General features: G+C 51.8%; 1 protein-coding gene across 1 annotated transcript in view; it reads right to left on the reverse strand.

Moving 5' to 3' along the window:
- The window catches only part of ATG2A (autophagy related 2A), a 37,764-nt gene that overhangs the window by 11,194 nt on the left and 9,292 nt on the right, over nt 1-17,278 (reverse strand). Inside the window, exons 10-31 of the mRNA XM_083591967.1 lie at nt 17,101-17,176; nt 16,044-16,284; nt 15,076-15,226; nt 14,730-14,834; nt 13,897-14,061; nt 13,531-13,768; nt 12,897-12,999; nt 12,547-12,709; nt 11,561-11,703; nt 10,526-10,689; nt 10,111-10,265; nt 9,375-9,525; nt 8,925-9,118; nt 7,673-7,753; nt 7,342-7,448; nt 6,162-6,254; nt 5,080-5,150; nt 4,765-4,841; nt 3,504-3,674; nt 2,432-2,558; nt 974-1,185; nt 487-716 (exon numbers count right to left, since the gene is read on the reverse strand). Coding sequence (XP_083448093.1) covers nt 487-716; nt 974-1,185; nt 2,432-2,558; nt 3,504-3,674; nt 4,765-4,841; nt 5,080-5,150; nt 6,162-6,254; nt 7,342-7,448; nt 7,673-7,753; nt 8,925-9,118; nt 9,375-9,525; nt 10,111-10,265; nt 10,526-10,689; nt 11,561-11,703; nt 12,547-12,709; nt 12,897-12,999; nt 13,531-13,768; nt 13,897-14,061; nt 14,730-14,834; nt 15,076-15,226; nt 16,044-16,284; nt 17,101-17,176 — 3,218 coding nt within the window. The remainder of the gene's footprint in view (nt 1-486; nt 717-973; nt 1,186-2,431; nt 2,559-3,503; nt 3,675-4,764; nt 4,842-5,079; nt 5,151-6,161; nt 6,255-7,341; nt 7,449-7,672; nt 7,754-8,924; nt 9,119-9,374; nt 9,526-10,110; nt 10,266-10,525; nt 10,690-11,560; nt 11,704-12,546; nt 12,710-12,896; nt 13,000-13,530; nt 13,769-13,896; nt 14,062-14,729; nt 14,835-15,075; nt 15,227-16,043; nt 16,285-17,100; nt 17,177-17,278) is intronic.

Here is a 17,278-nt window from a genome sequence, read left to right on the forward strand (position 1 = left end):
TGGGACAGCATCCTGTTCTGATAAATGGCCAACTAGATGCGTCAACGGGAACCTGGCAAGCACAAGAAAACTTTCCCTCCTTTTAGTTTCCAGAAACTGGCACAGGCAACACCCCTTTTATGCAGGGGGGGGCCTCCATGCGTGTAACTGAAATCGTGTGTAATGGGAAGACCCTGGGGAGTCCTGGTGGCTTGCAAGGAGACCCCTCCCCAGAGTCCAAAGAGGATGTCCTCTTTGGGCTCTAGGGAGGGTCTCCTCGCAAGTCAGAAGGCAGGCGGGGCTTGCACCACTGACGTGCAGGGAGGGAGTGATGGCTGCTGAACTTCCCCGCATGTCAGCTGTTAGGCAGGGAGGCTTCAACAAGAAGACTTCATCTTCAGGCTCTAGGGACGGTCTCCTTGCAAGAGGACCTTCCGGGGGGCAGGGATTAAACCAAAAAAACAGGTGGCAAAGCAACAGGTAGGCAGCTGAGGGCGAGCGGCTCACCTGGGTGAGTGGGCGTGGCCAGAGGCAGAGCGCCCCAGCCCAAAGTCCCTCCCGCCATAGAGATGCCAGACCACCGAGATCTCCCGCATCATCACCCGGCTCTCGGGGACCGGGAAGCGCGAAGGGGCCTTCAGGAGGTCTGTGCTCCCCAGGGGGCGGGAGAAGTGCCCCTCCTGGATGCGAACGGGGCCTTCCAAGAGCTTCGTCACCACCGGCTCCCCGTCTCGGGGCTGCGGAGAGAGGAAGCAAGAGCCAGGATCAGAGTACATAGTTTCCAGAAACTGCTACGCAGAAGCATTGCTGCCTCCAGCAGAGCCATCAATAGCGCCTCTTAAAGCCATCCAAGTTGGAAGCTATCGCTGCCTTCAGAGAGGTGGTTCGGCAAGGGCCCTTGGCTTTGCTAAATCCAGAGAAATAAAGGCTTGGCTCCAGAGACAGCAGATGGCCTGAGGCTTGGCACTCCCCTTGCAGAAGGGCCAGTCCGTACCGGGATTCCTGTGCCTGGGGCATCCAGGATGCAGAAGTCGTCCGTGGCTTCGCTCTCGCCCTCGCTGTCCTCCGAAGGGCTGAAGTCCAGGCCCTCCCCGACGGGAGTGGGTGGTGGGGCCGGGGTCTTTCCTGCCTTGCCCATGGCTCCGTTCTCCCCGGGGAACAGGTAGACAGAAACCGGGGAGGGCTGCCGCCTGAGCCCAGAGTCACCTGGGAAAGGGGGAAAGGTTATATTAAACAGGGCAAGCTCCACTCAACTTGTGCTCCTCCTAGCTCTGAGCCACCTTCCACTGCCTTGGGAAGACCAGCAGGGAGGACGCAAAAGGCGCAGCTGAAGGTGGGATCAGGGGGAAGCATTCTCTCATGAAACAAGAGCAGAAAACTTGTCGCGTGTTAGAGTGGATGGTTTTGTCAGGTGTTATATTAGAGTGAATGAGATTACACATAGCTGACAGATGAAGTATTGGAAGTTCTTTATTTTCTCAACTATTTTTTTCGTTTTCTCTTTCTTCCATTATTTCCTGTTTTTTCTTTCCTTTCCTACTTTATTCCTACTCTCTCTCATTCTCTTTCTCTCTATCTTTTTCTTCTTTCCTTTTCTGTGTTTTTATATAGATCAATGTTTTTGTTTTGATTAAAAAAAAATTGATGATAATCATTGTATCCCTTTCCCCAATTGCTAATAAAATTCATTTTTTTTAAAAAAGAAAACTCAAAAAGGTTCATTTGCTGATAATAATTGTTACTACTACCAGACTGGGAACCTCAGGCCTGAGGGCGGAATCGTAGAACCACATGAAGAATCATTGGAAGGGACCCAAGGGCCATCTAGTCCAACCCCCTGCCTCCTGGCCTCTCTACTTGGCCCTTATGTCTACCTTGCTCTGCCCAACCCCTCGTCTGCTTTTGCCTGGCTGGAACTGTGACACTGCTGCTGCTTGATTGCTAGGAGGATGGAGAGAGCTGTTGCTCCACAACCCTGGTCCCAGCTGATCACTTGAAGGAGCGTCTCCACCCCCATCGTTCTGCCCGGACACTGAGGTCTAGCGCTGAGGGCCTTCTGGCGGTTCCCTTGCTACGAGAAGCCAAGTTACAGGAAACCAGGCAGAGGGCCTTCTCGGTTGTGGCACCCGCCCTGTGGAACACCCTCCCACCAAATGTCAAAGAGAAAAATAACTACCAAACTTTTAGAAGACATCTGAAGGCAGCCCTGTTTAGGAAAGCTTTTAATGTTTAATAGGTTATTGTATTTTAGTGTTCTTTTGGAAGCCACCCAGAGTGGCTGGGGAAACCCAGCCACATGTGCGGGGTATAAATAATAAAAAATAATAATAATAATTATTATCATCACCCTGCCATATCTTGCCCCAATGTTCGGTGAAGAATTGCTACCCAGCATCATCCAGGGAAAGCCAAGCGTCCCCTCCTGCACCCCCCCCCTCTCGCTCCTCCTCACCCATCTCTCCGGCCAGTTCCTGGAGGCTGCGCTCTGTGTCAATGAGGGCGTCCGTGAGGTCTTGCTGGTTGATGGCTGCGGTCTCAGCAGGTGGACATGACGGCAGCGATGCCGGGCTCTCAGACAACTAAGCAGGGCACAGAAGAGGGTGTGAACGCACTGGAAGTGGCAAGGGTGAGAGCAGGGCACCCACCTGAGGGGGGTTGCTCTCCAATGAATTTGTATTAAGTTTCAAAACTTTTAAGCAAGTTGCATTCCAATGAGCCTCCAGTTTTATACAAAGTCGACTTCCCACGCATCTTCCGTTCCCTCCCTTTCCTGCTGCATGACATAACATTTTATCGTTAATCCTTTATCTTTTATCATCTGCGGCCGCCTATTTCAAAATCCTGCTCGCACTTTTAATTAACTCTAATATGTTCCAGAGTCAAAATAAGGGAACCAATATCACTCAGAAAAACGGAGGGGGGTTGCTTTCAAGTCTCACCTGCCACTTAATCTAACTACAGCTAAAAATGCAGATGAAGTTGGGCAAATTGCTGAATAGGGAGCTGGCCATTTAATTGGCTCCATTCATTTAATGGGATGATTGGTTGATGTATGGTGGTGGGGAAGAATGAGTTGATTTTCTTTTGCTTCATTGCAAATCAGGTGTTTTGTTGTTGTTTTTAAAGTGAAATTTATACTGTTTAGCTTATTTTCGTATTTAATTACTTTGCTTCCTGATATTTTAGGGGATGCTTGGACTTAGTCCTTTACTATGAATTTTCCCTGCATTTTTTTGCAGCTGATTTTTATGTGGCAATGTTTATTCTGATACTGACGAGGATACTCTATTTAGTTAAGTTTTATAGAACGTAGAAATTCTCTCCTTTTCATTTTGGCATTTGCTGTTTATTTAAGATGTTTTAACCCATATTGCAAACCGCTTAAAAGAGTTTTGTTTAACTACGAGCGGTATATAAATGGTCCAAATAAAAAACTAAAAACATAAGCTGACGGTTGGAGGTGACAGCAACCCCAGGCCCCGTTTCAACTAACCCCCCCCCCCCCGCGCCCACTTGGCACTCACCTGCACCTTCTGGCCGGCGATCTCTGTGGGGCTGTCATGGTGAGGTGGGGGGTGCAAGTCCCCATTGTTCACCACGTACTGGATGAGGTTGGCGAGGGCCGCACAGGAATCTGCGCAGGTGTGCACATGGACCACGTTGTTGGAGCAGCGGAGCTCAAACAGAGGGCGGGTCTGCACCAAAGCGGGAGAGAGAGAGAGTGTGTGTTAAAAAAAGAAAGAAAAGAAATCGCCCCAGACAAATGTCTTCTTGCTGGCCACCAAGTCTGAATGTTTAAAACGAGGATTGGAGAAATTCATGGGCTATCGAAGGCTGCTGGCCACAACAGCTCTGCTCTGCCTGGCCATCTAAAATAATAAAATGTGGTACGTGTATTAAAGGTTCATGGAGGAAAAACCTATTGTTAAGGAGGATGAGGTCACGGACGGCAACTAGCCAGGATGGTTTTGCTCCATGACTAGAGGCAGCAGTGCTTCTGAATACCACAGGAGAGGAGAGGGCGCTTGGGCTCAGATGCTGCCTGCCCGTTTCCCATGGGCATCTGGGCAGCCACTGAGAGAACAGTGCTCTGGAGGGTAGAATTCGAACCAGGGGCTTCAAGTTACAAGGAAGGTGATTTTCATTCCTGGTAGAAACAGTATGGGATTGTTTCTTATACCAGGTTCATCATGTGTCCTGCTAAGGGAGGCACTAGCAATTCTATCTTGGTGTATGTTAACACAAATGTTATAGTGGATCAGTGTATTTTAATAGACCACTGTATTTTAATACTTTTTTGGAAGCTGCCCAGAGTGGCTGGGGAAACCCAGCCAGATGGGCGGGGTATAAATAAATTATTATTATTATTATTATTATTATTATTATTATTATTATTATTATTATTTCCGACTAAACATCAGGAACAACTTTCTGACAGTAAGAGCTGTTCCACAGTGGAGGTCGGGTGGCCATCTGTCAGGGATGCTTTAGCTGACATTCCTGCTTTGCAGGGGTTTGGACCAGATGACTCTCGAGATCCCTTCCAACTCTGAGTCTATGACAAGAGGCCTGATCCAGAATGCTCCTCTTAGGTTATTTTTGCCCACGTCTCAAAAGGAGATGGAAGATGTTGTTCCCATCAGCCCCTTTCCCAGCCCTGGTGAGTCACGACTTCTGCTCCCCACGGAAGGGCCTTACACAGAAAGCCAGCAACTTGGACGAGAGACGCAAACCCTCCTTGCAAGGCGGCTCCTCCCGTCCCCAATAAAGGCTCTTGGAACTCACCAGCTTCCCTGTCGTGGCTCCCTTAAACGTGGTGATCACCAGCTCCAGAAGGTCCACATCCACAACGCAAACATAATCTGAGACCGGGAGACAGAGAGAGGAACATTACTTCCAGCGTCAGAGAAGCTGCTCTGCCCACAGAAGGTCCCAGATGGGACCACCAGCATCTCTCCAGGTAAAGGTGAGGGAGGGATGCATAGCTCTTCAGGTGCTCCCTGAGAACAGGATGCTGGACAAGATGGGCCACGGGCCTGATCCAGCAGGCTCTCCTCCTCATGTTCTTATGTAGGGAGAGCCAAAGGCCAGCAACGTTACCTCTCCTCAGGTCACCCATCTCTGTGTCGCATTTGTTTGAGAGGTAAAGGGCCGAGTCGTCCAAAATGAACCTGTGGCGAGAACAGGGTGGCTGGTTAGCAGCATCCTGGGGGGAAACACGTCAAGAGGGGCCAATAGCTGCTTACTCTGTGCCTGCAGAAACTGGCGGCGTTCCAAAGGGGGAAGGCACCTGATCTGCAGCGCCCACTCCCGCTTTGCCAGCCAGTTCTGCCAACCAAGGAAGAGGCTTTGCCCGCAGCTGCCTCCAAGCGCTCAGCGGTGGTGGTGGTAAGCCTCTCCCAAAGTGAGGCCCTCTATATGCTACTGCGGGAGCTATAACTCCCATCATGCCCAATGGTGAGAAATGCTGGAGAAGGCTGGGCTAGGGCTGGGGAGAACCAGGGTTGAAATCCACCTTTGCCACCCAACTTACTGCGTGGCTTAGGGCCAGTCTCCCAGCCTCACCTCCCTCGCAGAGTTGTTAGGAGGACACAATAGAGAGGGAGAAACCCTTGGGACGGGATATATCCTACCTCACAGGATTGTTGTGAATTAAACAGCTCAAAAGCTGCTAGGCAGCCATAGAAGGGACTGGGTGGCTTTGTGCCACTCACCGTCTGTTGCCCCAAATGATCTCATAAAATAGGTGGGGGCGGGGAGAGAAGCAGACAAACTCTTTGGGGGGTGTGTGCAAGTAATTAAGTTCCAAGTACAGTGGTACCTTGGGTTAAGTACTTAATTTGTTCCGGAGGTCTGTTCTTAACCTGAAACTGTTCTTAACCTGAAGCACCACTTTAGCTAATGGGGCCTCCTGTTGCCACCGCACCGCCGGAGCACAATTTCTGTTCTCATCCTGAAGCAAAGTTCTAAACCCCAGGTACTATTTCTGGGTTAGTGGAGTCTGTAACCTGAAGCGTATGTAACCCGAGGTACCACTGTATGGGCAATCATAGCAGCTGTCTTGGCCCCAGACCTCCCCCCTCCAGTGCGTCACATAGGCTGCAACCAGCTGGCCTCAAGGTCTCCTCTTTGTGCAAGCAAAAGGACTCTGGGAAAGAGCAGGGTAGGAGGTGGAGACCCACCGAAGGAGGAAGACAGACGTGTCCACAATGATGTTGCTGGAGAGGGTGAAGGTCTCGGCTGTGATGAGGACCCGGATTGGCAAATAGAGAGGCCTGCAGGGGAGAAGACAGAACTCAAGTGTACCAGGGGTGTTGGACAGTGGCTGCCGTCCTCCCACCCCAAGTCACCTGAACCTCTGAGGGTAGCAGGAAGAGGCTGCCTCCTCTGGTCACTTCTCTTCCCACACCCCCGTCACAGAAAGATGTTGCACACACTTCTGCAAGGGATCTGGGCCAAAGCTGGACCCAGTAGAATTAATCTGAGCCTTGAAAAACCACATAGAGCTGAAAGAGGAAGTGGGAAAGAGTGCCACTCTTCCCCACTTCCTCCTTCAGCTCTATGTACTTGTTCAAGGGAGGATGGGGGTGGGAAGACCTTCATCATCCTTACTCCCTCGTGATCAAGGAGGCAGTGACAGGGTAGGGGGCTCTGAGGCTTCATGGGCACCAAGGGAAGGTTTCTGGGGCACCATGCTGGCCATAATGAGCTCAACGGACTGACGGTCTGAGCTGGCAGAGGAGGCAGCTTTCTATGTCCCAATAAATACTTGGAATAATAGGTATGGAATTGCCCAAGAAAGATGTCAGATTGTTTTTGTATGCTACAACTGCAGCCAGAATTTTATTGGCCAAAAACAGGAAATCACAAGAAGTACCAACAGTGGAGGAATGGCAGATGAAGATGATGGACTTTTGGGAGCTAGCTGACCTGACCGGAAGAGTCCGCAACCAGAAGGAGGAGGAGTACCAAGAGGAATGGAAGAAATTTAAGGATTATTTAAGCCAAATATGTTAAGATAATTTAAATAGAATTACTTGTGAATAGCAGGTAGGCCTAGGATTTAAATATGTGATGTTGTAGAATAATATGTTTAAAGTTTAAATGAAAAGAAAGATAGATGTTAATTTGACTAAGTAAATTTTATGTGAAAATAGTTTTGGAAAACTGCTACAATGATTTATATGGAAACTCAGCCAGGGGGATTCGAGGAAGTCACCTAACAATGTTAACAAAAATGGAATTAATACAGTTAAGATAAATGTTTCTTTGTTTGTATGTTTGTGTTTGATGTTCTTTTCCTATTTGTTTGTTATAAATTTGGAAAATTAATAACGAATCTTGAAATAAATAAATAAATACCTGTAATCCACAGCACAGCTGAACAGGTGGGTGTGCAGCACTGTGATGACCGTGGGAGGAACAAAGCCCAGGATGGGGTCATCCAGGACATCCAGGAAGTCAATCAACTAAGGGGACAGATGAGCACAGTCAGATTGGGGGGACACACACCGTCGGCATGAGACTGGTCAACACTGACAGCCCTCTATGGCAGCAGAGACCCAGAGGACATCCCCTTCCCCATCACGCGAAGTGTGGAACTCCTCTGGGTCAAGAATCGTGCTCCACCCCTCGCGGTGCACGACCCGCCTCTCTACACAGACCAGACAGCCCTTTGGGGGGCAGACCTCACCTGCGTGTACCAGCTCTGGTGAGTCAGGGCCATGTGATGCCGCATGGTTGCCCCTTCGAGCCGCAGCGTCACCAGGAACTCCTGAAACAGACAAGGAAGAAACGGGGGTCTCAGGCCACGTTCAGACACGCAGCCGCGGCACCTTGAAAGGCGCACTTTGCCTCTGATTTTTTCTCAGTGGGAGGAGCCCATTGCGCAACACCCTGACCAGGTAGGGGCGGATGAGGAGAAAGCAACCTGGGTAACATTGGAAGTACTGAAGCAGCTCATCTGGGATGTCCCGACCTCACTATTCCCCCCGCCCCACGTTTAAATTATTATTAATATTTATTAGTTGTTGTTTTTCAGAAGAGAGAACTCAAAGCAACTTTAAAAAAACACACAACCAAAATCAAAAGGCCAGGTGCAAAAACAGAAACAGAATAAAACTACCTGAAATACACCAGAAATACAAATAAATATTAGCAGATCCAACTCAAAAGTTTTTTTTACTTTTCCATGGTTTTATTGCATGGTTTTGTTTTTGTTGTTGCAAAACCACTTTGAGGTGTGTGTGTAGATAGATAGATAGATAGATAGATAGATAGATAGACAGACAGATAAATAGATAGATATGGTTGCATATAAATATTTTAATAAATAATATAACCCCACCCCACAAAAAAGCAGATCCGAAAGCCTAGGAGAAAGAGAATGTTTTTGCCCTAAAAACATAGTGAGGGTGCCAGGCATGCCTCCCCGGGGAAAGCATTCCATGAATGGGGGAGCCCCCACTGAGAAGACCTCTATTAGGCAGAAGTGGTAGGATTCAAGAACTGGGACCCATGGGCTCAGCCTCTGTGCTACCTGAAAGTTATGAAAGCTGTGAAGGAACAGCTCATGAAAATATGGCTCTTGTGTGGCTTGGGGGTCATGCGTTTCAGAGTTCAATGAATCGATTCTTAGAGCTTGTGTTTTTTACTGTATACACCACTTTGGTGGCTTTATGCTATGAAGCGGCCTATCAATTTAACAAATGAATGGCACTAGACAGAGCCATTTCCTCTGACTCGACCACCTTTATTGGCTCAGCGTGGTCCTACCTATCACCTTGCAAGCTGCTGGCCATGAAAGATGGGACTGGAATAAAAGAAAACAAATCTTCCCCCAGGTTTGGAAGAGGAAGTTCCAAAGATCGCCCACCAACAGCCCAAAGGGCTCCCCCTTCCTTCCTTCAGATCTGCTGGGAAGATGGATCCAACAGTCACAATACCTTGATGTTCTTCTCCAAATCCAGGTTGATCTGGATAGCCAGGGAGAGCATCTTCAGGGGCCCGTCCTTCTTGCTCCCCAAGGGCCAGGTGATGGGGCCCTCTTGGGAGGCATAGATGGTGGGGTTGAGCCCCTCCGGGGGCAAAAAGTTGGAGATTTCCAGATGCTCCGCCATGAGGTAGTCCTCCACCACAGCTGCAGGGACAAGAGAGGACATCCTGGGTTAACATTTCCTAGAGGTTTGCAACCTTCCCATCCAAAGCACAGCTCCCCCTGAAGAGTCCCGAATCCTTCCTTATTTGGCAAGGAGAAATGATGCCTTATCGGGGATGGATCACAGGGGGTTAACCTCCATTTGACGTGGCCACCACCCCTCCCAGCCAGCCACAAGTACCCACTGACCCTGGCACACCCCTATTCCCCCTTCGCGGCCCAGGGGCCAGAGCCCTACCCTTGTGATAAAGTGCAACTTTCTCTGCCTCAATGCAGAAGTAGCCGAGGTCCTCACGGCCCTTGTACCGCGAGACGCTGAAGAGACTGCCGCTTTCCACGTCCAGGACCAGCTCGCCGTGAGATCCCTCCAGCTTCTTGCCCCCCTCGCCCTGCACAGCCAGAGAGAGAGAGAGATGGGAGTGACGGCCACCAACTTGGATGACTTTAGAGGAACAGACAAATTCCTGGAGCCACGATAGCTATGCTCTGCCTCTGCGGTTGGAGGCAGCAATGCTTCTGAACTCCACTTGCTGGAAGCAACAAAACGGGAGATGGCTCTTGTGCTCGAATCCTTCCTGAGGGTTTCCTACAGGAATCTGGTTGGCAAGAGCGCAAGGTGAGCTGGCAACCAGGAGCCATGGGCCAGGACCAAAGGACGAAGGACCATGGTCAAGAGCTTAGGAAGCCCTAGTGGCTCAAGCAAGCCCTAGCTTCCAGGGAGCACACAGCAGCCGTGCCAACAAGCTAAAGGGTCTATGCCAAACCTAAGATTTAATGCCCCTTCCCAAATTTAGCCACAGTACATGGTTGAAAGCTTCCCATACTGCTTAGGGATTATTAAAATGCTGAACGGTTTATGAATGCTTTATAATTAAAATAGCATCAGATAAAAGAAATAACGCCTCCCCCATCTCAGGGTCACATGAGTGGTCAGCCTGTAACCTTCTCTCTCTCCCCTTCCCACCCCCCTTTACCTTGGCATCGCACAGGGCTGTGACCCGCCCCTTCCCCACAGAGAGCACAACAGAGACACAGCTCTGGGGAAAGGGGCTCCTCTGTTCCCCCTTCTTCCGCTGTGCTGCCTCATCCACGGAGTAGAAGTGAGAATCCTCATCTTCGGAGTCTGAATCTGGAAAGCAGGGAGAGGAAGGCGGGGAAGGCCTTTTTTTACAGACCCATAAAACCTCTGCACTGCCCAGAATAGAGCCTGTTTCCTGCTGCCCCCCCCCCCCCGCCAAGTCCAGGCAGTCTATAAAGCATGCTTGGCCAAGTTGCAAGATGGTGATGGCCAAGACCCAGTCTTGCCTCTCAAAGGAACTGGTGTGTACTAAAACCCTCCTCCCTTCCCTCCCACCCCCCACCCTCCGACATGGGGGTGCCCTCCCTCACCCAGCTTAAAGGCCGACTTGCACATCTTGAAGTTCTCCTGCCAGCGGGTGTCCGCTGGTGCTTCTCCAACAAAGGGGGCTGTTGTGGACCCAGCGCCCCCCAGAAGCTCGGAGGGGGTGGGGGGTGGGCTGAAGGACTCGAACATCAGGAGATCATTATTGATCCTAGAGGAGGAAAAGAAGGTCGGCATGAACAGCCTGTCCCATGACAGTGTGGTGTAGTGGTTAGAGTGCGGGACAAAGACCTGGGTGAGATCAGGGCTCAATCCCCTCTTGGCCAAGAAGCTCACTGGATGACCTTGGATGCCAGTCAACTCAGCCGCACTTCACAGGGTAGCCCTGAGATCTTTTGGTGAAGGGCAGTGTATAAATTTAATAAATAATAATAGTAATAATAAGTAAGAAACTCTGCACTATGTGAATAAGTTGAGTTAAACTGTGGAACTCCCTCCCACAGGAGTCAATGAAGACCTTGGATGGCTTTAAAAGAGGATTGTATGAATTCATGGAAGACAAAGTTATCAAGAGCTACATTTCTGTTGTCCTTATGACCACAGGCTCCCCACCCCTGCAGCTTATCCCAAGGATGCAGCAAATGTCAGGGACTGCAGAGCCCACCAGCTAGGTTAGAGGATCAGGGCGTGGTGTCAATCATGGCCATGCAGGGCAGAGAGAGAGAGATGCCCAGAAGGTCTTGTTTCGAACCAAGGGAAGGGCCACAAGCTCAATGGCAGAGCAGGTGTCATGAAGGCGGGCTAAGTCCCTGGCAGCAGGTAGCAGTCAGGAAATATGAAAGACCCTGGAGAGATGCTGCCAGTCAGAGCAGACAGTACTGGTCTACATGGACAAATGGCCTGACCTGGTCTAAGGCAGATTCCTCCCATTCCCCCGATGGAAAGGACAAATTCGGCTTTCTGAGTACTGTGACTCTTTCCCACCCCTTGTGCAGAAGAGCCTCGAGGAGGACATGCCCAACTTGCTCAGGGGCTCCTGCTGCCCCCCACCCCCTGGACGCCCAGGCGCAGGGGACTCTGACCTGTTGTAGATGCTCTCGTAGAAGTCCTTACTGGGGAGGAAGATGTGCATGGTGGGGAAGGTCACCTCCAGGGCATACTGGGAGGCCTCCAGCGTCTGGCTCTGGAATTCCGCCATCTCCTCGGGATCTCCAGGGATCACCATCTAGAGGGGAAAAGTGGAGGGGCAGCGTGGATCAGAAGCTAGCAGGAAGCTGGTGCCAACGCCACACAGAAGAACTACAAAACTCCCACCCACAGGGGGCATATACTGTTAGAATTCCTGCTCCGTGATTGCAGTCATGGGATTGTTGTCTATCACATGATGGTATATGTTTTGACTCCACAAAGTGGGAAGTGACGGAGACAGGATGTTTGTGTTACTGTGTTCCATGAAGTGGGACTATTGTCCTTTGTTTTTTCTCTTTGCTGTCTGATGCTAGAGAGAGAGGGAGCCATGTTGCAGTGCTCCGTGTGTGTTTATATGTAAATAAAGTAGATTAGCCAAAATGCTGAGTTGCTGAGGTCCGTCATGCGAACTGCGCAGACTCTGCGGATCCCTAAGTGTGCCGATGTCTGTTGGCATCCGTCACTGTGATGTTTGGGCTGCAGAAAGCTTTTGAAGCTCCCAAACGATCGACCAGGAGGGAGAGAACATGCCAGTCGGGCATGTGTCTCTACCAGAGTCCTACTCGAGTGTAGGACGAGCTCCTGACATATACATGGAGGAGGGGAAGGCGATCAATGGCTGCTAGCCAGGATGGCTGGGCTTTGCCTCCACAGCCAAAACCTGCAATGGTTCCAGATCCCAGTTGCTGGAAGCCACAAGAAGGGAGATTTGCTCTTGGGTCCTGCTTGTGGGCTTCCCATGGGGGCATCTGGTTAGCCGCTGTGAGAAGCAGATGCTGGACTAGGTGGGCCATTGGCCTGGTCCAGCAGACCCCCCCTTAGGTTATTAGCAGCTACACACACACACCCCGCCACCCCCTGGGTCGCTTCACCCTCTCACCTCCTCCGTCTCGTACATGGTCCGCTTAGAGGAGAAGGGCGAAGGCTCTGGCTGCTTCAGCTCGCAGGGGCTCTCGGCCGTTGACAGCTCCATCTCTCCGGGCTTCGCCAGGGCCAAGTCCCAGGGAGTGTCGTTGGCCCGAGGGCGGAGGGTCAACGCGATTCTGCCAGGGGAGAGGACAGTGCTGGAGAGAAGGGCCAGAACCTTTGTGGATGCTCCCCCCCCCCCCGAATACCCAAGACGTTGGGACAGAGAGGAGGATGCCCACGCCAAGGCACCACCCAAGCCCACCCCGACTCCTGCAGAGGCTGCTGTAGCAAAGGGAGGTTGCACGCGGAAGCCAGACTTACTTGGGGAGGAGGTACTTCTTCCCCGTCCCTTTGGCGGACAGGTCGGGGGCTTTGCCGACCCGCAAGCACGGCACGGCCAGCTTCTCAGCGCCTTCATACGTGCCTGCAAATCACCCAAACAGCATCAGGGTTCAGATCCCCACTCCCGGGCGAAAGGAGACCCGCGCCAAAGCTGGCACCCAAACCACATCAAACCACCACCACTCCTTGCATTCACAACTTGTTGGGGCATGGATCTTGGAATTTATGTTTATTTACTGAATTTAAATCCCACCCTTCCACCAAGGAAACATGAACTGCTTTGGAGCGCCCCAGGTCCCCTCCTGTCTGAGCTGCAGCAATAAGTGGGAGGGGGGTGGAAGCAACTACTGGCAAATAAGACCCACCACTGGCAGCTCTGCAGGGTTGTTGTGTTGCAGCTGGACGAAGAAGTGGGTGGGAGAGGCACTCTTGGGCGTTGCTCCCCTTTGTCACAACAGGGGCATTCCTAGGAGCCTGAATCTTGCATACACAAATGCTACCTTGTACCAGGGGGCGTGCCCACCTCTGACTTGCCCAGATACAGGCAGGGAGAAATCCGATGGGGGTCTTTTTGGAGGCAGGGAGCAGGGGTCCTGCAGCAGCCTCTCCTTACCATGCAGGTCACTGAAGGCAAGTTCCAGCTGGGTGATGCCTGCCAGCCCAAGCTCCACCTGCAGCTCCACGCCGGCCAGGTCCAGGCGCAGGCTCTCCTGCCGCACGGCCTTCTGGGCCCAGGGCCGCCTCTCTGGCCACGGACGGAGGTCTGGGATCGGGAACTGCAGCCTTAGGGTGGCCTTGGGCGCTGCCAGTCGCACACTTGCCTGCCACTTGGCAGCAGGGGGAGAATCTGCCTGGCGCCCAGCCAGGAGCGGGGTGGGGAAGAGTGGGGAGAGAAAACCATTAGAGGAGGCTCTTCCTGGTGGGGGCGGGGGGAGAAGTGGGCACCGTGGCTTCTCCGTCTGCTCCGCCCCCCACTTACCAAGTGTGCCTCGGGAGGAGGCCAGGCTGGCGTGGAGGGCGTCGTGGCACGGCACAGCAGCGAGCAAAGGCGGTCGAGCGTCGCCAGGTCCACGTCGGAGCAGAAGTCGTCCAGCTCGGCCACCAGCTCAACCGTTTGCTTGGCAGGGACCTTGGCAAGGCGGCTCTGGAAGTACAGTAGCAAGAGGTGGCAAGCTGCAGGCGTCTCCCCAGCAAAAACAAGAGCTTTGCTAACCCAGGTTTGGCCCAAGTCTTAGGTTGCATTGAGGCTCTCCAGGTCCCATCAGACTACAACACCTCACTGTCTTTGCAGCCTTCGGCTAATGAAAGTCAGGAGTCTAAAAACACCTGGAAAGCCACAGGCTGGTTTAGACTTGGGACCTGGCTCTGCCCAGCTCTCATTTTAATTTTATCCAGGTTAACTCTTTCCTGGAAGTATTTTTCAGAAACAAAATGAAACGTGGAGGATTTCTGCAGTTCCCAACCAGGGAGAGGCCTTTTTCTGCTATGACGCTCCCAAGTTATGAAACGACCTTCCCAGAGAGGCTGGCTCACCTGGTGCCTGCATTGCCGCTTTTTGAGCCAGGGGTGGCTAACTTGTGTCCTGCAGGGCAAACCCAGCCCACTGAGACACACTGGTCCCTGGCAAAGCACTTTCCTTGCTCTTCAAGGGTATTGGTGGGACATAACAGGACACACTCATGCATTTATGGTTTGCCAAGGAAGACGAAGGCTCCACCCACTGCTGCCCAGAATTTCTCCAGCGAGTGAGAAGGGGAAAGAAATTTGCTGCTGGATCTGCGCAAAAAGCCCCCTGCCTGCTGGGACACTCACCTTGGAGGATGAAGGCCGCTTCTCCGAATGCTTGGTTTGGAGACGGGCACAGGGGCGAGGCGACTGGCTGTAGGGAAAGGCACTAGGGGTGGTGAAGACCAGCAGCTGAGAAAGAAGCGAAACCAGTTTACCAGGGATGCCCTCTGACAAAAGAACTCCATGCTCTTCATCAGACAGGCGGCTGCTCCACTGATAGTTTTGTTGGTGGCACCAATGCAGCCAGGGCTCCGGGGAGCCTCCAGTTTGTCTGGGGCAGGAAGTGCAAGTGGGCATGTGGGGGGGGGGAGTGAGCAGCACCCAGGTGCCCCCTGCTCTTGCACTCCCCTTGATGGGGCTCAGCCCTCACCTCGGTGTACTCTGGCTTGGCTTGCGTCCTGTCGTCTGTCCACAGGCACTCCAAGATCTCCAGGAGCCCAAAGGATGCATCCCAGCTGAACATGTGCAGCTGCCCAGAGGCCTTGTGCTCGCAGCTGATCTGCACAGCGGCCCCAGTCAGCCTGGAAGATGCAAACAGACACCCAGATTGCAAACGTGGCAAGCGTAGGTGCAGGGAATGTCCCTTGCCTGCTGGCAGCGAAGCACAAAGCGGGGGTGGGGACCCAGGGAGCTTCCGGGTGTGGTTGGACTACAACTCCCACCATCCCTGTTCCAGCAGGCTCTACTCTCATTAAGTCACATCCACTGTAGGATGTCTACTATCTCAGGATAGCTCAGTCGGTTAGAGCATGGCGCTGATAACGCCAAGGTTGCAAGTTCAATCCCTGCAAGGGACAGCTGCATATTCCTGCATTGCAGGGGGTTGGACTAGATGATCCTCAGGGACCCTTCTGATTCTATGATACATTTTTGCAAGCTAAGTGGAATGGCAATCCAGTGGTTCCCAAACTTTTCCAGGCCAATGCCCCCTTGGTTTCCTAAACTCACCCCGGGACCTCCCACCCTACCTTGTCAAATGCATTCTTTGCATGACCCACCGAGGAAGATAATATCACAGCGAAACTCAAAACTGTAACAATTAATTGCACATTTATCCAAAATCCAATGAAAACTATTTAGTTTAATTAATTCAACAATATTGATGAACTTGATGCCAGCTTTTCAAAGTCTGATAGTTATTTACACCTCCAGGAGCCCCCTTCTGTCCCCTTCCCTCTTACAGCAGAACCCCCCCCAGGTAATCCCATTGCTACTTCCTACTTTGGGAACCACGATTTAAACAAATGTTATAACACAAACACACACCACAGGGCCTGGGCAGAGCACTTGGGAGGGTTGCTTTTTGCTGTGCTCAGGCCTTCGGTTCCCAATACACACCTGACGTTGCTGCGTGGACAGGCCCCCTCAAAGCACTGGCGCAGGGGCTGGAAATCCCGACCCCCAAAGGCAGAGTCCTTCAGGCCCCCAAGCTGGGAGAAGAAGCGCTGAGCCAGCTGGAGATGGGGGGCCTCTGGGGTCTGGTGCAGCAGCGTGAGAGTGAGCCCTCCAATCGTCAGCCGCAGCAACACCTCAGGCCGCTGGTTCTCCAGAGAGGGGGGTTGCGGGTGGCTGGTCTTGCCTATGCAAGGAAAAGAGAGAGAGAGAGAGAGAGAGAGAGAGAGAGAGAGAGAGAGAGAGAGAGAGTGTCTTGGAGCAGAAAGACCTGAACTTAGACGCAGCTGCCCCAGAGATTGCTGGGAGAAACTCTTAAGAAGCTGTTAAACTGCTGGTCCACCAAGTCCAGCACTGTCTGCTCTGGCTGGCAGCAGCTCTCTAGGATCTCAATGAAACAGATTTTTAAAAAGGAGGTGCTGAACACACCAGAACTTCTGCATACCAAGCAGTAGGTCCCTTCTTTTGTAACACTCGAGTTTACTTTTTTCCTTCTACCCTCCAAGCCATTTTCCTTCAGTGCCACATCTGCTAGATTGTAATGCTGAGAACAGGGACTGTCTCACTACTGATATCTGTAAGCTACTTTGGTAGCCTTCATTTGACTGAAAACCAGGACAAGCTACACCTCTGTAGTGTCACAAGGAATGATGGCTTCTTACCTACAAGCGCCTCTCTCTCCCTTTCCTCTTCCCTCCCTGTTCTTTTCCCCTTGTGTGCCATGTTCCTTCGGATTGTAAGCCTGTAGGCAGGGACTGCCTTGTTTCGACTGTATGTTAGTTAGAGCATTTGTACCCTACTCTGGGAGCCTTTTTGGCTGAAGAGCAGGGTACAAATGCTCTAACTAACCAACCAACCAGTCCTCCCTTCAACACCAGTGGGGGGAAAACACCCCACGGGTCTCTCGCGCCCGCCTCCTCTCTGGCACTACTTGGGCTTATCAAGAAGTCCTGCACAATCCCACCCTCTCCCTCCCATCAATTTGCAATTTAAACCATCTTACTTGGTATCTTGTTGAGGCACGGCAGGGTGGCAGCAAAGGGTGACCGTCCGTAACGCCTGGGACTGCTCAACATCAGCTGTGCAGGGGGCGGGCGGAGTGGAGATGAGAGAAAGGTGGAGAGTTGAGAACAGGGCAAGTAGTTCTGGGAGGAGAGCAGGCCTACCGACAAGGCCGGCAA

Source organism: Podarcis filfolensis (assembly GCF_964270895.1).
Source record: "Podarcis filfolensis genome assembly, chromosome: 16".
In the NCBI taxonomy this organism is placed as follows: domain Eukaryota; kingdom Metazoa; phylum Chordata; class Lepidosauria; order Squamata; family Lacertidae; genus Podarcis; species Podarcis filfolensis.